General features: G+C 38.9%; 1 protein-coding gene across 3 annotated transcripts in view; it reads right to left on the reverse strand.

The window, feature by feature from the left end:
- EPC1 (enhancer of polycomb homolog 1) overlaps positions 1 to 24,734 on the reverse strand; it is a 90,766-nt gene that overhangs the window by 58,940 nt on the left and 7,092 nt on the right. Inside the window, exon 1 of one of the 3 annotated variants that reach the window (XM_059184214.1) lies at positions 6,733 to 7,495. The exons of 1 other annotated variant lie outside the window; for it this stretch is intronic. In XM_059184214.1, the coding sequence (XP_059040197.1) occupies positions 6,733 to 6,885 (153 nt within the window). In that variant the 5' untranslated portion in view covers positions 6,886 to 7,495. Of the gene's footprint in view, positions 1 to 6,732; positions 7,496 to 24,734 lie in introns of those variants that run through there. One more of the 3 variants, XM_059184216.1, reaches the window with a different exon arrangement.

Raw genomic sequence — 24,734 nt, forward strand, 5'->3', positions numbered from 1 at the left:
TGCGTAAATGTAGCTATTCTTCAGAATCAAGAAAAAGGCCATTCTAAACATTCAATTAGTACTTGATAATAATAAAAGTCATCTACACAGCATTTTTACATACCCTGCCTTATTCACTCCTTGGAGCTACCTTGTAAGAGTAAATTAGAAGACCACAGACACATAAAAGACTAAAGTTCACTCAATAAGGTTAAGTGATTTGTCAAAGGCCACAAAAGCCAAACTGCATTTTCTCAGAGAATATACGACTGCTACTTGTGATTTCACAATTATGAAAATAATTAATCCCAATATATAAAAAGATTTGAGACTGTATTAAATCATCAACAGGATGCTTTATTTTATTTATTTTTAAAGGAGATAGAAGTTTATTGAATACACCGCAGGAAGCAGCAGGCAGGACAGCAGAGAGACTGTCTGCCCATCCACAGGATGTTTTAAACCTCACATTATCTTTGCCCCTGGATTCACTCTAAGGCCACGTTCTATTTCTTCAGCCAGAACTTGCTATACTGAAATAAATTCAAACAAAATGATTTGCTTTAATATGTTGCAAAATTCAGAAAACAATGCCACCACGTATAACTGAAACTGAATAAAATTTTCAAAGATAACTTCTTCAACAACAAATAATTGAGGAAGAGTTTTATCTTTTGAAGAACTGATTATACTCCCATTTACCACAGCTACAATTCAAATAATAGTACTCTTCATAGTACTCTTAATTACAACATGTCTTTGTTTTCATCCATCCTACTACTAGGAAGCTGGTGGATGAAATTCACTTCATATACATTTAAAGGAACAAAGCTGGGTCTCCATTATGTTTAAAATAACTGTAATAGCTCAAAATCACTACCTGTAACCACAGGCATTAAGTTACATTAACTTGATCAGGAAAGACTTGCCCCAATGTGTAAATGTGCTTGAGTCAACACAGTTAGCTTCAAGTAACTGATGGAAAGTAGTTTTAGCAATTTATTGAAAACATCTGAATCATTTTTCTCATTGATTTCCCAATAAATGATATATTCTTACAGAAAAGGCATTATAAAATACTAACATAAATCACACCTTAAGGATTCAAAAGTTTACTTTAAAAAGTAAAAGACATACTCTAATCCCTGTCTTTAGAAGTATTTCATATTTTCATACCACTTTTGCACCTAAAAATTCACAACTCATTTTATTCCCAAATTACAACATAAAATTCTCTTTTCCTTGTTGATTCTTAAGAAGCAGAATTACAAACTCTGCCATCGTTCCATGGTATTACTGCTCCTTTTATAAAGCCATCTTTTACTTTAAACTTACTGTTTTAATCAACTGCTTATAACAAATACCCCTAACTTTTCAGGAAAACTGAATCATATAGTCAGACTCCACATTTTTATATATACAAACAAAACTTGTCATTAGCAATGTACGTACATACACTTCATCTGTTGAACTTTACTACTATCACATACCTTGATGCAAAATGAATGCAAAATATAAAAACTAAAATCTTGTTTTTAGGGGTGTTGGTTTAATATTCAATCTAACCACAAACCTATGAATGTGTAAACACAGGTTATTATTCCTTGTTTACAAAATTTAAGCTATCTTACATTTAGATGGTACTTTTAATTAAGTACTGTTAATTAGGAAAAAGAAATAGCAGTTCAGCACAAACTCCATTACAGATCACAAAGCATTCACAAAATATGATTAGATAAGTAAGCCTGTCAGTATCCATTACTATTGTTTTATAAGAAAATGAAGTCTAAGAACAAATGACACTAATACAAAATTTTAAATATCAAACAGGACACTGAAATAAGAGCTCTTTAGGCACCTAGGAATTATAATTTTCAAGAAGCTCCTTTGGCAGTTAAGAGTAGTCAGTTTCTTCCTAAGTTGCCTATTAGCTTTTTTCAATTATCCTTCTCCTATTAATAAGTCTATCTAATTGTCATACTCATAAAATCAAAATAACTTCATTTGAAATTTCTAGAAGTAATGCTCATTATCAATACTTTGAGAAACTGATGAAAAATAGGAACTTTTCTCCTAAAAAAAAAAATATACCATCACAAAATTTTACGTGCGTACTGTGGGAATTCATAACTTTCAAGATTATTTCTAGTAAACCTTAAAACACTTAGAAACTTCTACTTAAAAATATCTTGGTAGGGAGGCACCTGGGTGGCTTAGTGGGTTAAGCCTCTGCCTTCAGCTCGGGTCATAGTCTTGGGGTCCTGGGATCAAGCCCGGCATTGGGCTCTCTGCTCAGCCGGGAGCCTGCTTCCCCACTCTGTGCCTACTTGTGATCTCTGTCAAATAAATAAATAAAATCTTAAAAAAAAAATCTTGGTAGGGAGTGGCACCTGGCTAGCTCAGTCGGTAGAGACATAGTTGAGCCTTGATATTGGGGTCATAATTTCAAGACCCATGTTTGGGGTACAGCTCACTTAAAAAAGAAAAAGAACAAATAAAATGTAAAAACTAAAAAATCTTGGGAGGGTAGAATTAAATTTTACTACTGCTTCTCAGTTATCTTTGGTTTAAAATAGACTATTTACTACTTAATGCAAAAAAACCTCTCAATTTCTTTCTAATGCAAACCATTTGAAAAAATTGAACCTTGCTCCTACAGTAATTGAGATTTCACATATTTTCTTCACTTTCAAGACAGAAGGGAGAAAGCGGGATTAACTTTACAGCTTCGAATACAAGGACTAAAAGCTCTTAGTTTAAAAAATTTTAAGTTTCTTTCAAAAAATGAGAAATCAAACTTTTAAGTTGATCATTTAAAGTCCTCTAATTTTTTTATAAAATAGAAAACTACTTTAAGTTTTGAAAATGTAGCACTTATTTTTCCTCATATCAAAGAGATGTACATATTTCCAATTTCCCCCTAATTAAAAATGAAATAAAAAACCAAAACACCTGCCCACTTTATAAATAATCCTTAACTTGGGTTTAATAACATTGTATACAGGACCAATAATGGAAGGTGGTAGTCTTAAGAGGGGAGAAAAGCAGGTGTAGGAGACCATTTTGTCTGGTTAGAACCCTATTAAAACAAGGTGTTAGACTGTAATGGCTAGACCCTACTTCTGACAGTCTCAAAGGTGGCTGTATAAAGTAATATCAATGTGATATCATTAATGTCAATTACATCACATACCCTACCCAAACCAGAGTAGATAACAGAACTAAAAAGGTTAACTCCACTCCTAATGAAGCCACAACACCCTAGACATCCCAATGAAAATGTTAAACTACTGGAACCAGGTAGCTCCAATTTGTTGGAGCTTTAATATCACTTTAAAATCCATGTTTTCAGTGTGTCTTTCCTAAAGGGTAAGTATCCATATGGGAAAATTATAATTTAACGTAAAGCTCCACTTTTGACTAACATAAGTCAACTTTAATAAAAACCTATCAATAGTACTGACATCTTGGAAAAGCTATCTTTTCCATTAAAAGTGAAGCTATGGCACTAAACTCAGTATTTGAACATTCCTAACTTCAAAGTTATGATCTCAAATTTAAGATTATAATCTTAATAAAAATGTTCAAGTACTATAATGGTGAAACATCTGCCCTCTCCACTTGCTTAAACTTCTATCTTTTAACCCCCAAAGGGACACATTTATCTCATTTTAGAGCTGACAGTCTTTTGATTTCCTATTTGAAAATTGCCTCAGGGGTGCCTGGGTGACTCTTGACATTAGCTCAGGTCTGTCTCAGGGTCCTGAGCTTAAGCCCCATGTTGGGCTCTGCCTTGGGCATGGTGTCTACTTAACAAAAAGTTATTTTTTGATTTGGCAAGTTATAATGTATTACAGTGTATCAATTTAAACATTTAATCCCTTAACGTCTAAAACTCAGTCATATCCTTCAATTTATTACAATCTGGAGTTATTTTTCAATCCTACAGTAGTAAAAATAAATTTTAAAACTGAGGTAAGTCATTTTTGGGTGGGGAATTGAGGATTTCTGCTTAAAATTGTTTCTTAAAAATTAAGAGGCAGGCCTAATTAAGTCAATGTGTTCATCTTACATTACTAAAATTGGTTAAATGGGAGTACATTAATAAGTTTTATTTTCAGTGTTAAGACCTAGGATTTCTGTTATTCACCATAGAAACAAAATACGGTAAAAATTACCAGACAGTTTACATGACAATTTTGCGGATACATTTTGATCATGAAATGCTTTCTTAATCAAGTGGTGTATACAAAACTATCCTCATTTAAGTCTGCCCTATTTTTCATGATCAACATACCATTATACTTCTTCTAAACTAGACTCTCAATTCAGGTTCTAGAGCACTCCAAGAGATACCATAAATAATGCATCAGTCAAAGGCAAAAGTTTGTTTTAACCATTCATCTTTTTAAGAAGTATATCATGCTTCAGCAAATTATCAAGAAGTTTTGTTTTTCTAAGGTTAGCTCAAAATTCAAATACATTTATGTTTAGTCTACATTTTCAACAGCATGTATCATGCTACTTTTAATAGTGTGACTTTCATGGCCTGCTACTACTACTGACAGCATGAACCGCAGGACTGTACAGCAGCAGTTTACCTGGTACTGTTTACATCCTATTAAATTCGGTATCTGTTCCTGAGGTCTATGTTTCACTGGTCAGAGTTTTGGTTGTATGTAAACTGAAACAAATTTAAATAGATGATGGAAAAAGAAGTCTGAAGGAAAAAAGTCCCTGATGTCCCTGAGAAATAGACTCCACATGTTACTAATGATATCCACTGCACTGTAAAATGTCAAAATTATTTCTGTGAACAAAATTATCTGTAAAATTTAACAAGTATTAATACTTCAGTTGAGCTCAGCTCTGAATTCAGGTTGTACGTCTTGGACTGTTCTAAGTATTCACAGAAGCAAGACTCAACTAAATGTCTAAAGTGTACTGTAGTGTTACTTTGCTTTTATCAAGGCTCTCCCCACCTTCCCTGGCTGCAAAACAAGAACTATAAATTAAATTCCAAGGCAGTGTAACACCAGCACCCCAACTTGAAAGTATTATCTGTAAAACTTACAAACAGAAACAAAAATAAAACCAAAAGACAAGATTCTGCAGTCACAAGTACTTTAATTTTTTAAAACAAATCACTTATTAAAAAATAAACAAATGGCACCAGTCTACTCTAAAGTTGATACATGTAAAATAAAGAAGTTCCGTCTCATAGATAAAGGGCTGAAAAGTCAGTACTACACTAGACAATCTCAACTACTACATAAACTTATCACTTGGCTTGTCTATAAAGTTAGATTTAAAACACTACTCTCAAAAGTAACATTTACTGTCACAACTATTTTACTTGAAAAGGTTAAGTAACCCAAACAGTTTAAATAGCTTTATTTTCAGAATAAACATTACAAAGCATAATTTCTACATTTAAAATTCTTACAGTACCAAATAGAAGTATTACAGTACAATTTTCCACAACAAAATTGTAGCACACAAATCCAGCGACTCCTTGATTTCCTTGAACTGTCAATACACTGCACCCTGTTTAAATGGCTGTACCTGAAAACCAAGGTATGCAATTCCTTAGGATTAGAAGTCATCAAGTTATACTGTCAAGGATCTGGGGGAAATGAGAGGAAGATTCTATTATCCTGGTGTCTGAACCCAATTTCTACAGCAAGGTAATGCCACAGCTATGATAAAATGTCCATTAGGTGTAAACAGTTGAATACGGACACCCACCCGATTTCGACATCTCAATGTTAAGATTTCTGTAAATGAACTCAACTTTAGTTCAGTTATCGATAAGGACCCTCTCTTTCGAAATCTATCTAGATCAATAACATCTTCTTAAATTGGGTCTTCTCTTCCCCTATGTTGAGAAACCAGAAAGAAGGCGAACTTACACTTTATTTAAAAAAAAAAAAAAAGGCAGTAATAAAGTTACAGGCTTTAGGAAGAGCTACGTACTCCAAAATAAGTCTGCAACATAGTCTCAAAGATCAAAGAAAAGTCAGGAATAGTTTATGACCCTCCGATTAATTAGAACTGGGGAGGATTAAATGCAAAAGTCCCAGAAAGAGGATATTAAGTCTTATCTTCTATGAAAGTCAGTCATCCGGGCAAACACGCCGCACCCTCGACATTCTACTGCAGGGGGTGAAGGGAATATGAACCTCACAGACGTGCTGTCAACATTACAGGCCCCAGTGAGCCCAGCCACCTTTCCAGGCCAACGGGAAGTGAAATTCCCCCACAGTGCACGGAACCTGCGCTCCGCGGCGCCGGCAGCGCGCGAAGACCAAGGTGGCCCTAGAACGCCACCCAGCGGCCTGCGGAGAGGGCTGCAGGCGGGTCCTCCGCGGCTCCCGGCTCGCCGCACCCCCACCGCCACCCAGCCCGTTCCCCTCTCCGGATGCACAAGGCCCAACCCAAGAACTAAGACCACAAAATGGCTGCCGGCAGCTTCGTCACGTGACCCCTTTGTGCCTTTCGGGCTCCCGAACTCCGCGGGACCCGGGTACAAGTGGCCGGGGTCCGCGGGTGGCCTCAGAGGAGGCCCCGCCGGGCCGCGGCGGCCGAGGGTCGAGGCCGGGGGAGGCGGGGTAAAGGCCCGGCCGGCGACTGAGAGTCGGCGGCGAAGAGAAGATGGCGGCCATTTTGTGTGGGTAGGCTGCTCCGCCGCCGCCGCAGGCAGCAGAGGGAGCGGGGCCTGGCGCTGGGTCGGACAGGGGAGTTAACACGTACCGACTCCTCTTCCTTCTCCATTCCGGTGGGCATCTGCGGCACGGCCCGGTTTATCGAGGCGTATTCGTGCAGGTCGGGCAGATCCTCACAGCGGAAAACCGGCAGCGGCTTCGAGGCGTCTAGCGCCCGCGCCCGAAACGACAGTTTACTCATCTCAGGCGCAGCAGATACCTCTCCGCTCTGGGGAAACGGCCCCGGCCAGCGGGATCATGGAGAACCGGGGGTTCGGTCCCCACTCGCCTACCGCTGCCAGGGACTTGAGGGGCGGAGCGCAGAGCCCGCCGTCCGGGTACTAACACCAGCCGGGAGGGTGGGAGGCTGTGCCGCTCCGCTCCTCTCTCGCTCGCTCTCTTCAATACGCCATGGCCAACATGGCGGACATTAAAACTCCACTGTGCGCTCTTCAGCCAACCCCAGCCATTCCCCACACTGCATCGCGCAGCGGCGCGGGCACGCGGGGGGGGGGGGGAGCGCGGGCTCGAGGCCGGGCGCCGGCACGGAGCGCGCGTCCCGCCAACCCCCGGCGCCCGCCGGCCTCGCTGCTCGCGGCCCCCACCCTCTGCGGGCCCGGAGGCGGACAGGCGGGACGGGGCAGACTGGGCGCTCGGACGCCGGAGCCGGCTCCTCCGTCCTCCTCTCCCTCTCGGGCACGCGCTCACTTTCTCACGCTCGCTCCCTCCCAGCGCCGTTTTCTGACAGGCGAAGGTGCAGGCAAACTATCTCCACCCGCACGCCGGTTTTGCGAAAGGCAACGGCGGGAGAATTGCGGGGTGGTGCTATTGCCCCGGGGTAGGCGGGCTCGGCACCTGTCACCCCCGCCAGCTGCCGGCGCGAGGGGCGGGGGAGACGCCGGGGGGCCAAAGCCGCCCTGGGTGGGGGTTAGGAGGGGCGCTCCAGAGGCGCAGCGCACCGATGGGAAATTCAGTGGGTGAATGCATGTCTTAGCGGGCTTTCAGGTCTTTAAAACAAAAATACAAACGGAATTAGGGGCAGAATGCCTCTTCGGGTGAACTTTTACCAGCGATTATTTTTACGTCTAATGAAACTCTGGATTATAATATTTGACAGGCTCAGCCGCAAACCATTGATCAGTTTCCATCCATTGGGCTCAATATAAACGGTAGACATCCTACTCTGCTCCAAAGTAGGGTGTTTTTTTTTTTTTTTTAAATCTTGCATTTTATCCACCCATATTCACTCTTATTGTAATTGAAGCAAAAGGAGTTATTATCGGACACTGTTACCTTAGGGGGGGAAATTTTTTGAAGCAAGACCTTCAGAATTTTAAAGCCAATTCGTTACATGTAGTAGCTCATGATTTTTTTTTTTTTTTAACTGAAGAAAAATGCTGCTTCGACATAGCCATGGGTTCCACTTATCACTTGTTTTCTGAAAAACTTTCTAAAATTGAGTCCTATCTGTAGTGCTCCTGTCAAATCAAAAAAAGAAAAAAAAAGGCGGGGGGAGACCGTGTTGTTATAGAAATTTAGATGGATGTCATCTATTAATATTTGGTTTATAATACACGTGAAAATTGGTATCTACAAAGCTCTTTCCAGTGGGTTATTTAAAAAATCCAGAAAGACTGTTGTGGTGGGTTTAGTAGGTTTGCCAGCAAAATTACAAACATTCACTGAGACACAAAAATGTTTTATAAGTCTGGTTTTCTTCCTGGGGGCTACATGGCAAAAATAATCACTATTCTTAAATACCGGGTTGATAGGAGCTGTTACATGCTTAAGGCACATAGGCAAACTGCTGTCTTCCAGGTTGGTTTAGCTACGCTCTACCAGGTGGGGAAAAGACAACGAGTGCACAGATTGTAGTTCTCGAAAATTACCCTGAAACTCTTCATACTGGCAACTTCCCTCTAATGAGGCAGAGGGACTTTCACCTACATTTTCTATACTAAGACTGTGCAGTGAGCATTTAGGAGTCCTCATGGTCTTCTATGTATACTGCTGATTGTCACAGAGCTCTCGGAGAAGGACCTTTTGATGACAACTGCCACACCTGGAGTGTTATGATGAAAGCGCATGCTATTGTGGGAACAGGCAGGAGTGGCACCCAATGCACAGGCAGCGGCTCTAATGAGAGGATTCAGGGAAGGTTTTTTGGAGGAGATAATATCTGAGTCAAAATTGTGTAGGATAAGTATGAGTTAACCTTGCCAAAGAATGAAGAGAAGGAAAAGTATATTAGGCAAGGGAAGCAGCATGTGCAAAGGCAGCCACGAGAGCCCATGTCATATTCTGGGAGCCTCAAGAATTGCCAAGCATACTGTGCAACAGACACGTATTTAGGCAGGTTTAAGAGTTCTGGCTCAATATTCGTAGAGTAGTCCTCTCCAGCCTGCAATATTAGATTTCTGAAAATCCTGCAAGTAGAATTCTGTTGATTTTACAGAAGACTTTGCAGAGCAAAGTCTTTACAGACTTTACGGACTAATAAGACTTTCTAGAACAAAATAGGGTCTTAAATTATGAATGAACCACCAAGGAAACAAATACAATATTTTTAAACTGCATTAAAATAACAGCTTATGAATAACATTTTCTTCATCCCTAATGGGCACTGTACAAATCAGTTCCTTGCTCCCTAGAAATTCTAGAATCACCCTCCATGGCAGGTTTGGAGATATTTACAAATTAAGCTTACCTTTTTGCAGATAATAAACCTGCTGAGAGACATTTTCTTTTTGCATCAATTCTCCATCCGGCTCAATGTCCTGGATTTCTGACTCCTAGTTCTGGTTTCCCAAGGACCCAAATGCTGGAGTCCCAAGCCTTATAACTCAACTCACTTCCCTCCCTCCTAAGGGGCAGGAGTGCAGTAATAATGGTTCAGGTTTCAATGTAGGGGATACAAGTAAGATTCTGACCAAAGGATACCCAGTTAACCAAATGATCAGCCCAAGGCAGTATGGTCAAGTACAGTGTTATGGGAGTTCAGAAGGAAAAGTCAGTTCCCGCTGGGCTGATCGGAGAACATGGAGAAGATAGTGTGTGATTTGGTTGTGAAGGATGACTAATGTTCCAATTGGCAATGGCAATGAACTGGTAGAAGAAAGGGTATTCATGGGAGAAAGCAACTGTTTGAACAAAACAGTGAGAGGAGGCAGCTGGCTGGTTTATGAAGATGAGAAGGCTTATTTGGCTAGAATTCAGTAGGAGACTCTGACAACAAACCAGGTATATGATAAAATGGGTAGGAACTTGGGTTGAAGGAATAGGGGTAGAAAGAGATAAAGTTTTAGTGGTGATAATAATTATAATATCATCATGCTCAAATGTGCTTCATTTCAATTTATACCAAATACAGAACTTCTGCTGAAAACAACAAAGAATGTATGAAATGCAACTGCTCTGGCACTGCTGTTGGCTATATATAATAAACCTGAAATATGGTTCTGAATTTTAGTTCATGTCCAATATGTGCCCAAGTCTTATTATTTATTCTTGGACATTGTATCCAGGATTCGTTCCCTTGTTTCCATTTCCATTGTCTCAACCATAGTTCCAGCTCTCATCATTTCCCGCCTAGAAATGACCTCCAACCCAATGCATCCTTTATTCATGCATTCCTTTGATAAGCTGTCCTTAACCACCTACTTTACAGGAAACTGCAGGTACTCTCATAGTGACTAGTGGTAACCAGCAGTGGCTGGATGAAGCTTTGTTTCCTGGGGATATCAAGAAGAGAGTACAAACTGCCCTTCAGTTTGCATGCCACCAAATCAGTGTGCCTAAATCCCCACTCCATATGTATCCTCCCCTACCGAAGCCACTTATTTATATCTGCTCTTTGTTTTGCCCATTAGATAAAGCCTTTGGGGGGGTATATCGTTGTTAGGGTGCCTCAATAACTTTGACTAACTCTATCTAACATAGTTTCCCATTACTGCCCAAGACACACTCTTCACTGCCTCCTAAGTCACACCACCATCTTTAGAAATCAGCATGTCTTTCCTGCCTCCAGATTTTTATTCATTCCTTTCTCTCTATTCTTCCCCATCCAGCTTCAGACGGACTATATGTTTCTAGCTACCAAAATGCTACCTCACAGAAATGTTTTGAAGATTCAATAAAACAATCCATGTAAGTATTTAGAATGGCCTGTGATCCACAGTAAACCTTCAGTAGTGGTAAACTATTGTTATTATCCTCCAAAATCCAATTCAAATATCATGTCCTCCATGAAATTTTGACTACTTAATCTCTCCAGGTTCTAATTTCCTAATCTGAAGAGAGGTTAGGTGAATTCAAAATAATTCTTCTTAAACTTACACCATTCTTTCTCCTTTTTGAACTCCTATTATTACACTTTCAATCAGTAAGAATAATAACCACATTTACTATGTGGCAGGCAATGCAGAAGTACATTTTAAATGCATTATCTCATTTAATTTTCATGGGAATCCTACGAGATCTGTCCTGTTAGAGAGGTTGCAAGACCAGCCTATGGTCATGAAGTTGGTGAGAGGCAATGCTGAGATTGAAATCCCTGGTGTCTAACTCTAGAGTGAGGCACCCATAACCAGATTATAAAGTGAACTGAGGAGTGAATGAGAGGTGAGGAAAGATGTTGAATATGGGTTACCCTTTTAAGAGCCTTAGCAAGGAAGGGAGGAGACGCAGAGACAATGGGGTAACTATTTGGGTTACAGATTTTGTTGTTTTTGAAGGTGGGAGAGATATGGGCATGTTTGTATGCTGAAAGCAAAAAATCATGTAAATGGATTAACTTTAGAGCTATCTTCCTTTGAGGCAGGAAGGAAGGACAGCAAGAATGGATAGTGATCCAAAGAAGTTAAACTCTCTGATGGGACAGTAAGATTTAAAAAATCATGATGCCAATTTTGCTAGCAGCCCTCTAGATTCTTTGTGTTCCTTTGAGCATTCAATAAACATTGACTGGATGTTTACTAAGAACTAGGTAAAGCAGCTTGTGCTGGAGAGTAACCTATTTAATCCAATGACTGGCACTTACTGACAGATTACACCTGTGTACAGGCCAGGTGTTAGTCCAAGGTTGTAAGGGGCAAAGGCATAAAAATGAGAGAGTTGTGAGACACCAGAGGAGCAGGCGGAGGGGAGGAGGAGGAAGAAAAGGGAGGCAGAAGTAGGGAAAGGGAAGGTAGTAACGCTTAAGGTGCTTTACAGTCTCAGCACATAAGATGTATTATATGTGACAATTTGTTCTACTAAGCAACATATCCAAATCAGTATGGTATAAATGGTACATGGGGCAAAGAAAAGAAACTTGGAGAAATAAGAGAAAAACCACTAACAAAGTAGAATTTTACGTTGGAAGATTTAAGTCAAATTTATTAGTGTATGGTAGACCAAAAAAGACTGACAGGGAAAGGGGCTTTCAAGAGAGACTTACGTGAGTTACTATTGCTTCTATGACCCAAGGAAGGAAATCATTTTCCTTTTGAAACCCGAGGCACAGAATTATATTCTCTATTACCTAATAAATTAGGATTGTTGAAATTAAAGTTCTACTTTCACTCTATTCTTTTTTACGATACTGTGAGTAACCGTTGTGCCAATTACTTAGATAAGCACTCTGAATCCAGTTTTTCCTCTCTTCCAGAATAGGGAAGGGAAAGTGAATAATCTCAACCACATGGATGGAGATTATAGGTGTGAAGAATGATTCATGGAGTGAGAAGAGGAGGGCACGGAGAACAGAGCCGGAGGAATACCAACATCTAGGAGACAGCAGAAGCACAAGAGCCAGGGAAAGAACAGAGAAGGAGGGACAAGAGGCTACGAGAAACATGAAAGCCAGCGGAGGGCCATATTTCAAGGAGGACCCAAAGGGTCAACGATTAGGACCAAAAATGGCAATGAGGAGGACCAAAACATTGGAGGTTGTCCCTGGAGATCATAAAAAGCACAACTTCTAGAGGACCCTGTGGGCGGAAAATATACTCTGGTGAGTTGAGACGTGAATTGGAGGAGGCATGGCTGAGTGGTGCCTGAAGAATGTTCATTAATCATTTACCAGGCAAGCCAAAGCCAAGTAAAAATTTGAAGTGATTTCCCAGTACTTTTCTGTGATACTATTATTGTTACTTGCCCACCTAAGTGAGAGTACCTCCAGGCCAAAAATCAACTTAGCTTCAGGACATACCCAGGGACAGAGCAGCTAACATCACCAGCACCTCCCACATTAGACATATTAAGAGAGAACGTGTTCCATTATTTCACAACAAAATCCTGGTTACAGGAGGAAGTAAAACTTATCTACCATCTTTAAAGTTGCAGAAGCCAGTGAACAAAAAACCGACCCAATTAGTGATAAGGATATACGTCACATCCATATCTTCAGATTTCTTCTGAATTAAGTTTCCCAAACACTAGACTCATCAGCCAAAAAACAACACGGGTGCACTGTGGTAGAAAGTGGACTTGGGGGACGCCTGGGTGGCTCAGTTGGTTGGACGACTGCCTTCGGCTCAGGTCATGATCCCGGAGTTCCGGGATCGAGTCCCGAATCAGGCTCCCAGCTCCATGGGGAGTCTGCTTCGCTCTCTGACCTTCTCCTCGCTCATGCTCTCTCTCACTGTCTCTCTCTCAAATAAATAAATAAAATCTTTAATAAAAAATAAAGTGGACTTGGATATTATATTTTGGTTTAATTGATTTCTTTATACTCAGGTTAACAGTTTGATGTTTTTGTTTCTTCCTGTCTTTCCTGGGTTTTCTTTTATTTTTCATTTGCTTGTTTTGTAATATTGGAATAATAATGAATATTGTTTTGTAGTCCTCACTTCCAAATATAATCTGAGAACATTCTCACCTCATTAAATAGTTTTGTAAGATTATTTTTTGATAGATACTTATCCTATGTATATACCATAATTCCTTAAGCATCCCCTCTTTGGGAGGTTTACAAAGTGTACTGACTTTTCTTTATTATAAAGAACACATATTGCCTTAATAGAACATTTAAAATAAACAATGGGTTTGAATTTTCATGGCTTAAGGCTCAGAATATCTGCTGTTCTTTATTTTTTATTTATTTTACTTTTAATTAGTTAATCAATTAATTAATTTTGGTGGGCAGCAAGGAAAGGTTTAAGAGATAGCAAAAAGACAGGACAAAGCTGGGTTGCCCTTTTTTTTTTTTTTTTAAGGATTTATTTATTTATTTGAGGGGGCAGGGAGAGGGTGTGAGCACATGGCACATGCACGCAAGCAGTGGGGAGGGGCAGAAGGCAGGGGAGAGAAGGCGAGAGAAAGAGAGAGAGAAGTCAGGCTGACTCCCTGCTGAGCACGGAGCACCCACTAAGGGCTGGATCCCAGGATCCTGAGATCATGCCTGAGCTGAAACCAAGAGCAGATTGCTCAACTGACTGAGCCACCCAGACACCTCTACCTTTCTTTGAATAACAATACGGCCAAATCGGCGCATATGAAGGTGGACGATTTTACTGCCATTCTGAGTTGATGGCAAAATACAGGTCTCCAATATCTTTTTTTTTTTTTTTAAGATTTTATTTATTTATCGGGGGGGGGGGGGGAGCGAGCACAGGCAGACAGAATGGCAGGCAGAGGCAGAGGGAGAAGCAGGCTCCCTACTGAGCAAGAAGCCCGACGTGGGACTCAATCCCAGGACGCTGGGATCATGACCTGAGCCGAAGGCAGCTGCTTAACCAACTGAGCCACCCAGGCGTCCCACAGGTCTTCAATATCTTAAAAATATTTACGGACTAAAATGTAAGTATTTCTTCCCAGATATTAGTTCAGCGTTTTTCAAAAGTATGATCCATAAAACATTAATCCCAGAGGTTACATTCTGAGATGAGGTACATAAAAAAGTTACATATAAAACCAGTAAGTTAGAAAAATACTGTCTATCATGTTTCTTTTAAAAATATGGATGGGCTCACAAGGCGTAGGATCAGGACAAGTCCTGCAGAAAATAAATCTATTTACTAATGCTTATCACAGTATTTTTCAAATTTACAAACCATGCAACCTCTTACGATATACTATTAATTATCTCCTTTAATTCTATAAAATTATACTTTGGGAAATTCTAATCTAGGCAACACAGGGAAATGAAAGTTTTCTAATCAAATTTTTCATTAACATGCTAACTTTGAAAGAAGCATAAAGATCTTATAAATGCAAAGTACTATCCTTATTACCAGGATAACAATCTTTTTTTTATCCTGCTAAACAGTGCAAAATAAAACATTTAGTGTAAAACTGAACAGAATTCTAACCAACACAGAATTAAGCAGATTGCTATTCTTTAGCAATATATTTGGTATTTAATACCAAATTAACCAAATTGTTCAGCCACTTTTCTTTCCAGAGGTTTCTCTATTAAAAACAACATGGTAAGCCACTTTGATTCAGATTTTTATTCTAACTTAAGCTCTTGGAGCTGCAGTTTCTTCATCCATACGATAGGAATCAACAGAATCTACTGTTTAGGTTGATACATTGATCCAATAAAATCATTAATGCAAAGAGTTTATCATGAATCTGACACAAATATAATGCTCAATAAGCATGGGTTATTTTTAAAGGACATTTTAATCCTATTTTATCCCATTGCTCATTTTATTTTTCTGGGCTCCCCTATCCCCCTTATATACAGTATAAAACAAGATTAATTGTAAAGGCTTTCAAAACTCTTAGCTGAGGCAACAAAACAAAACCAAGCTTAAAATGGCCTCAAATGAAACCAAAGACCTATATTTGAGTATATATATATATATATATATATATATATATATATATATATATACTCAAAACTACTAAAGGGAAACAAACAAACAAAAAAACCTCTATAAAATGAGTATAATGTTTTATATAAATTAGTTATCTGCACACAGATAAATTAGTATCTGCACACAGATACACATATATAACTAATTTATATAAAACATTATACTCATTTTATAGAGGTTTTTTTGTTTGTTTGTTTCCCTTTAGTAGTTTTGTTCATTCCTACGTTTAAATCTACAAGGACCCCTGGCAGCCAACACCGTCCCCACCAACCCCACCCCCTTGCGAAATGATTCATTAGGCTGGCTGCCCAGTGACTGCTCAATCTCCAAATCTGGTCAAGCAAGCTCCCCAGGGGGTCAGGGTCTCTCTGTACAGGCTGCTACTGTTTCCCTTAGGGTGAGTGCTTTGTGTAAAAACAGTCAAATGGTAAGTAACATTTTGCATTCAAAGTAGCAACATGGTGCACTGAGACACAGCATTAAGTCTTGAAAGGAACACTGGCTTCCATGTTTGAAGAGCTAGATGCTAATCTAGTATCTACCACTTACCAGCAGTATGACCCTATAGAAATGATTTAATTTCTGAGCCTTAAGTATCTTATATACTCAGTCTAAGTACTTGTTTTCCTCTCTTTCAGGCCACTCTGATGAACAAATGAGCTAATACAGTGAAAAATCTTTGACAGCTGCAACTTCAAATATAAATATTAAGGAAGAATATATTATTTCAATTCCACCTTAGCGGTTAGGAAGGGCATATGTGTATACATGCCCCAAAATAACACATTGGAACAGAAAATCTATGACCTATCCAAATTGCAGTTGATCACAGATTTGATTGAGAAACTAAAGTGCTTTGGACATTGCCGTAAATAGGAAATCTTCAACACAACACCGAGATTCACCCATTTATTTATTTTTCAATAATCTTTTTTTCACCCCTTCTAATTTATCCGGCCATATTTTTTTTTCAGTTATTCTAAAGAGTGTCTAGCACAAAATAAAAGTTCAAAAAATCTATCATAAGTTTGAATTATTTTAAGAAATGTACCTGATTATAATTTTTATAATTATAAAGTTTTATAATTTTAATGTATTTTCTAAAAAATCTCTCTTCCTCATCATCACCTTAAGAACAGAAAATCAATAAAAATGTTTTTTTTTTCCTGAATCTCCTCTTCTCCCTAATTTCCCCCATTTTAAAAGCAGCATTCCAGGTTTTTAGCAGATGACATGCTAAGAAAACAAATGGCTAAAATACAGTGGTTAAAAAGACTAGCTCCAGAGTCAGACATGATTAGGCTTTTGTAGCTCTGTGAACATAAATAAAATTATTAACTTCTATGAATTGCAATTTTCTCTTCTGTAGCATGGTGACAGTTTGGAATAGATAAAGAGGATAAATAGCTAAAGAAGCCACGTGACCAAATTTACGGAGTTCTTACTTCGGCGGGGCACTTACATATACTATCTCATTTAATCCCTATAAAATGTTATAAAACAGCTCCAGCGCCTGTCATTATAGTAAGTATTCCTTCTTGAATAATTTTTCAAACCCTATCTTTTGTCCTTCCATTCACAAAAATGCACACACACACACACACACACACACTTTTTATATCAGACTCATAGAGGACACTATTGTGTGTCTCTTTAGTATCTAGTTTCATTCTTCCATCTTAATAGAACTCCCTGCCTTTATTTTCTTGGGTTGTTCCAGAATCTGTGCTTCTTCAAATAAACTTTCATGTTCTACTTGAGAAATAATGGCTCTTAAGGAGTAATTTTGAACTATATTCTGTCTAATGGCCTTAAAATTCTATTTTGTTAGTTCTCGGAATAAAAGACAAAACAACTTTAAGTATAGAGAAAAGGATAACCTTACGATAGTATTGCCTCCATCATATGGGTTTTTAGACTATTTTTAGAAAGAAGAGGTTTTAAAAAATTTTTTTTCAAGATGTTACATATTTGATTGAGAGAGCACAAGCAGGGGGAGCGGCAAGCAGAGGGAGAGGGAGAAGCTGGCTTCCCACTGATATGAGAGCTGATCCCAGGACTCTGAAATCCTCGGATTACGACCTGAGCTGAAGGCACTTAACCAACTGAGCCACCGAGGTACCCCCAACTAATTTTTTAAAAAAGATTATTTGAGAGAGAGAGAGCGTGCACACGTGTGCAAGAGCACGAGCAGGGGGGAGAATGGAGGGAGAGGGAGAAGCAGACTCCCAGCTAGGCAGAGAGCCCGTGGGGGTTCATCCCAGGATCTCAGGATCCCAGGACCCTGGAATCATGACCTGAACTGAAGGCAGACACTCAACTGACTGAGTCACCCAGGCGCCCCAGGAAGTAAAAGGTTTTTTTAAACCATGTTATATTTTTATAATTGAGTCATCAATGAATTAAAAAATAATGCATGCTTGGCGATCTCACCTGTATCAAGTGGTTATTTATGAACATTTTATGTTAAGAGATGTAGGTTCCAATTCTGCTTCTACCCCCAGCTTGCTGCATAATCTTGATTTTAATGTCCCTTGGCCTCCCATTTCCTCAACTTTGAAAAAAGGACCCTGAAAAAAAGGACTTTGAAGAAAGGACTTAATGGTCCCTCCCAACTTTTCCAACTGTCAAATTTTATGACTATCTCCCTTTTCCTAGTAGTTGGTAGGAAAAAAAAGGATATATGAAATTTTTAAAAAGTAAAAAGCGAAGAAAAGATCATTCAATTTGAGATGTACGATTTCTATAGTAAATGTGCCTTTAGTGTTTCCTGGCTATATGTTTACATATATAGAAAGCCCTAGGAAGAGTGTAAGAGCAAATAGAGTTCTGGAAGATATGCCCTAGAAGAGTAATTTCACTGAGTGAGTCAAAGATGTAGTGCTTTGTTAGTTGGTAATTAGTAATACTTGATGCTTAAACAAAAGGTTCTTAGAGGATGCTTAGTAAAAGTAGCTTTGTCATAAATATGGTGAAATGTGATCTGAGAAATCCATGTAGCTCATATCATTAAAACTGGAAAATCAAGATTCAGAATTAATACCAAAAGGAAGAGACAAACTTCAAAATAAAAGCTGAAGCAGAAGTGATCGAAATAATTAAGCCTAGTAATAGAAGATCTGCAATTAGCCTGAAATTCTCACTGGAAAAGGGCAGGGAATTTCTAGGTAACAAATTGAGAAAATTAACACAATGCTACTATCCAGGCACTGAGAAAAATACCAAATAGCAACAACCAGAACAGTAGTAACAATTTAACCAGTTTAACAATTTGAAAAATACGATGCAAGTATGAAGAGTACATTTAAATCTTACATCAAAGAACTAGATTGTGTTACATATACTTTCATAAAATTTCCTAATGTTTCACTTATCAGGCCCTGCCTCTGTGCAAGCACTGTATTAATGCCATATTTTTCCTTAATGGAATTAGTTCCTGTAAAAACAAACAGGGCATGTCCTGTGTATACCCTGGTCATCCTAGCTTGAAAGGTAACATTTTATTTTATTTTTATTTTTTTTTAATTTTTAAAGATTTTATTTATTTATTTGACAGACAGAGATCACAGGTAGGCAGAGAGGCAGGCAGAGAGAGAGAGGAGGAAGCAGGCTCCCTGCGGAGCAGAGAGCCCGATGTGGGGCTCGATCCCAGGACCCTGGGACCACAACCTGAGCTGAAGGCAGAGGCTTTAACCCACTGAGCCACCCAGGTGCCCCAAAAGGTAACATTTTAAATAATTTTTTTATTTTTATATTTTCAGATTTACAAATGATGGAAATAAAATACACAAGAAATGCTTCATAAATTTATGAAGTTGTTCTCATTTCCTTTCATGATATTTAAGTACTAATTTTCAGGTAAACTATCTCTTTTTTTAAATTAATTTATTTATTTGAGAGAGAGAGAATGAAAGAGAGTATGAGAGGAGAAAGGTCAGCAGGAGGAGAAGACTCCCTGTGGAGCAGGGAGCCTGATGTGGAACTTGATCCTGGGACTCCAGGATCATGACCTGAGCTGATGGCAGTAACTTAACCAGCTGAGCCACCCAGGTGCCCAAGGAGAGAGAATTTTAAGCAGACTCTTTTTGAGTATGGCACTGGACAGGGGTCTTAATCCCACGACCCTTGGATCATGACCTGAGCAGAAACCAAGTCAGATGCTTAACTGACTGCAGCACTCAGGAGCCCCTCAGGTCAACGACCTTAAACCAAAAGTTTGTTCATCATTTCAGATGTTCCTGAATGAAGGTGGCAATCAATATTCCACAAGCACAGAATAGCCAGCCATCAGTTTATGTGGCCATTTAAAGTGACAAGTATAACATATGTCAATACATGGAGAGAAGCATCTACAGAAAGGTGAAACGAGGGAACAAAAAGCAGCACCTGAAGGATGACCCACGCAGGGGTCACAACCATCTAAACATGTGTGATGGGCATTGAGAGAATCATGAAGGAACAAAGAAAGTTTCTATGTGTGTTGTGTATGAGCATTATTATACCTCTTCCTGACATTATTATACATCTTCCTCACACAAGGAGAGAAAGAGCTATTTTCTGGTGGGTGTAATGAAGCATTCACAAAGGTAAATCCCAGAGCTAAAAAAACAAAAACAAAAACAAAACATCTACATGGAAGCTTCTCATTTTCTACTCTCAATATCATGAACCATCTAAACTTAAAGTATATTTTATTTACTTATTGATCTGAGAGAGACAGAACATGAGAGAGAGAGAGGGAGAGAGAGTACACACAAGCAGGGGGGAGGGGCATAGGAAGAGGGAGAAGCAGACTCCCAGCCAAGGAGGGAGCCTGAGGTGGGACTCAATCCCAGGACTCTGGGATTGTGACCAGAAGCCGAAGACAGACGCTCAACCCACTGCACCACCCAGGTGCCCATGAACCATCCAAATTTTTGAACAGGTTAGTAAGAGGTGAATTTCACCTGAAAAATATAATGTAGACATACAGTGTAGATAGTCTCAAATTTTACCTTATTTTTTAAAAAAGATTTTATTTATTTAACACAAAGAGAGAGGGAGCACAGGTGCCCTGCAGTGGGAGAAGCAGGCTCCCCCTGAGCAAGGAACCTGATGCGGGACTCAATCCCAGGACCCCAGGATCATGACCTGAGCTGAAGGCAGATGCTTAACTGACTGAGCCACCCAGGTGTCCCACCAAATTTTAGATATAAAGAAAAAAACTTCATTTGGATGTCCAAAAATTTCATGAGCATAAAAGCCAAAATTCAAAATTCCATATATTTGGTATGTAAAATAGAGTGTGTATTAAAATTTCTGTTCATTATTTAAGTACAATTTTATTTTCAAGTGTTTTTTTCTCTCTCTCTCTCTCTTTAACCAGTTTCTTTAAGGAATGCAGGATATCAGTATAGCTGAACAAGGGTACTTCAAAAAAATGTAGAATCTTTAAGAGTCATAAAAGTTTTCTAAATGAAAACTTCTAAATGAAAATTTGAAAATTTAAATGCTTTCCAATTTAAATTTAGACATTTTCAAATTTATATGAACTCTGAAAAGAAATAACACATAGACAACTGTTCATTTCTATGCTCTCAAATAAACAGCAATGTCATTCTGCCATCAGCCAGCCTGTTACTTTTCTTCTTTTCTCTTTTAATTTCTCTTCATTTTGGGGGAAAGAATGCTAAGTTATTATTAATATAAGTAGCCTATATTATGTAAATTTATAATGGTCAAGCAATATTACAGAAGCAAATGCCCTATGCATTCATTTGACTTTTAGGTGCCCTCCTGCTGCCCCCTGCTGCTCAGTGTCCACACTTACTAAAAACTGTCCCAAACTTTTCAACCTTTCCTACTTCTCCATGTTCTCCCCATCAAAACTTACCTAGCAAGAGATCCAGACCACTGAAGTTTTCCCCTACTCAGGCTAATAGGTAAATGGTAAAATAAGAAAGAACTATTTATCCCATCACCATTTTTTGGCTAACAAGAACTTGAATTGGTGTTCTATTGGAAATGACTGATTTCCAAATTCCTTAGCTTGGGATTCCAAAACCTCCTTGTGTTGGTTCCAAGGTACCATCGCAGGTCCATCTCTCCCACTCTCTAATTCCCACACATTATAGCTAACTTTCTACCCACACTGGGCTTCTAGCTGGTATTTCCAAATGCCATGTGTTTTCTCTCCTCGTTGCCTGTGCCCCACTACTTTCCTTACTTACCTGGAATGTCTTCTCTCAATGTCTACATATCGAAAATCTATGTGTCTTTCAAGGCTCTGGTCAAAAGTATCTTCTCCATGAAGTTCACCCCAATTCCCAACTGCTTCTCTTCTCTCTAATCTGTTAAGGCTCAGGATAGTGTTGTTGCTGTTGTTTTTAAGAAGCCTGATAAAGATTTATTTAGTGAGTGAAGAGCAGGTAACAAAGAAACCTTAATTGCTGGAGATACTATTGGACTTACTAACTTTTGAGAGTAACTGCAGAGGATAATGAGAGCCTCTCTAATAATATTGTGATACCCATATGCCTAAATCAGATGACGTTTTTAATTCCTAACACACTGTGTAATGCCTGTTTAGGTCCTTGAAATCAGCGGTGTCTATGAAAAAATAAACGCATGGCATATACCGGATGTTTACGACATTATCAGGCACTTGGTGCTTTCTTGGTGGTTTAAGTGCTTTAACTCATCGTAGTCTCAAAACAGCCACATGAGGAGGGTAACTGGCCCAAGTTACTTAACTGTGCAGACCCTCAGTTTCCTCTTCTTTGAAACAAGGTAATATTCCTTCCTCACGAGGCTGTTGTTAGACTATAATGAGTTAAAGGGCAAAGCTAGAACACAAACAAATCAGGCAAAGCTGTGTTCTCATAATGTTTTCAATAGAAATGTATATGTACGGAGAGGTTTCTAGTCAGCCATTCTAGGGGTTAAAAAAAAAACAAACTTGTCAACAGAATATGCTTGGAAAATGTAGACCTAGACAAAATCGTAGAGAGATTCAGTGTCAATTAAAGATCTGTTAGTATCTCCAAGAGTTGATTGTCCTGTAAGACAGAATGTGAGAGATTCAGCCAAGTTCAAAGGTGTCTAGATTAAGAAAAAAGGACAGTTATCTATTCTAAAGGATTAAGAAACGTACAACCTAAATATTTGTTCATTGTAGCCATTTGTGTGTGTGAGAGGATCAAAGATTCTAACCTGACTTAAAAAAAGGTAAAGATATGACTCACTTTTTGTGGGGTGGGGTATAGGGATACAATGAATGTCAGTAAGGTTCAGAATGATCCATCAATGTCTCAGCCAAGGATCTAGTCTGTTCCACCCAAACCTCTGCTCATCAAGAAACCAGTTTATTGAAAAGGCAGATCAAAAAATTTACTTGGGAAGGCATTACCCAAAATTGTTAGGTAGGACATAACTGTTTTCTTAGCAGGTAAGAAGCTTTTAACTCCAGAAAGATGTACAATAAGTACAAAAGTGTTTTTAATGTAGATTAATTGTTCTCTTTAAGAACACTTAACCAATTGGAGTAAGAGGACAGCCTATTAGACTTTAAAGTACAATTCCTACAAAATTATATATAGTATTGAAACATTAGAGAACTTAAGAATCATAAATTTATTAGATATGTAAGACTTTCTTGACTTCTTGAAACTGGTTATTAGATACCAAAAGAGGCAGCTGTATGCAGTAAATTTATAAATGCAGTATAAAGAGGAATACAAAGTTGGAAGGTATTTAATCAAGTAATAGTATAAATAAGACCAAATTTTAAAGGTCCATGATTTTTAAAATTTGCCAGATTTATAAATATGATAAGATTTGTGAACTAAATTTAAAAACATTAGGGAGAGCTTCCTTGGATAGTAACATTAATAAATTTCATATTACCTTTTGAAAATTCAAATTAACTTCAGAATGGTCTTTCAGTATGCAAAACAAATAGTGGTAACTGGGCTGTTTTTCTCCCAGCTAAAGCTGGTGTTCATTAGGCGGTCAACTTAATGGTTTATCCCACAGAACTGGCCACACTATCCAGTTATTCTTTACCTGGGTTTGAACCTTCCTCACTTTCTAGGAGATGTGACTGTAGGTTTTGAACTATTGAGATGAGAAGTAGCAGCACTAATCGACTGACCTCTTCATTTTTTGGTTTAGTGGCTTACTTCAGTAGAGGAACTTAGCAATTCTCAACTCCAGCTGTATATTGGAATCCTGTGAATAGCTTTTGGGAAATGCTTATGCCAAGATCTGATCCAGGCCAATCTCTGGGCGTGGGGTGCGGGCATTTTGTTTTTAAGTTTCTGGATGATGGTAACTACAGGAAGTTGAGAAGCCCTGGTGTAATAATAGTGTGAGCCAAGCACAGCCAAGCACAAGCACTAGTGCTATCCAATAGAACTTTCTGCAATTATGGAAACTGCTATAGACTGAATGCTTATATTCCCCCTCAAATTCATACACTGAAATTCTAACCCCCAATGTGATGGTGTTTGGAGGTGGGACCTTTGGGAGGTGTTTAGGTCATGAGGGTAGAAACCTCATGAATGGAATTAGTGCTTCTGTAAAACAGACCCCAGAGAGCCCCCTCACCTCTTTGGCTGAGAGGACACAGCTGGACATTATGACCGTCACCAGACACTGAATCTGCCAGCACCTTGATCTTGGACTTCCAGCTTCTGTAACCACGAGAAATTTTTGTTGTTTATAACCCACCCACACTATGGTATTGTTATAGCAGCCTGAACAGACTAAGACAGAAATGTTCCATAAATCTGTTGTCCAAGATGGTAGCCACCAGATAGGTGTAGCTTCTAAATTTTTAATTTCAATTCCAACTTAAATTTACATATCTACAGAAGGCTAATGACTATGTGTTGGGCAGCACAGCTTGGCAGGCTTAGACCATTTAAAATGATTTGAGTTTATTATATACAGCAGCTGAATGACTCTTTTTGCTACTGGACCACACCAATCCACACTTAACTACTCTTGTCTCTTGGGGTACTTCATGCTAGTTTCTTGTCGAAGCCTTTAGTGCTATGAAAGGATAGCTCAAAGTTTATATAGGCTCTGGGAATGTTAGGACATTGGGTTTGCTGATTGTCTTTTACTCATTTATGCTGGCAGTTCATTTCTTGGACTTTAATGAAAAATGAGCAAAGACCTTCAGAACTAAAAATTTCTTAAGTGTCAAAGCAGTGGAGCAATTAAACTCTTGGAAAAAGTCTTCTTCACTCCTTGGCATATGACA

The sequence above is a fragment of the Mustela lutreola genome, chromosome 8 (assembly GCF_030435805.1).
Source record: "Mustela lutreola isolate mMusLut2 chromosome 8, mMusLut2.pri, whole genome shotgun sequence".
NCBI lineage: Eukaryota > Metazoa > Chordata > Mammalia > Carnivora > Mustelidae > Mustela > Mustela lutreola.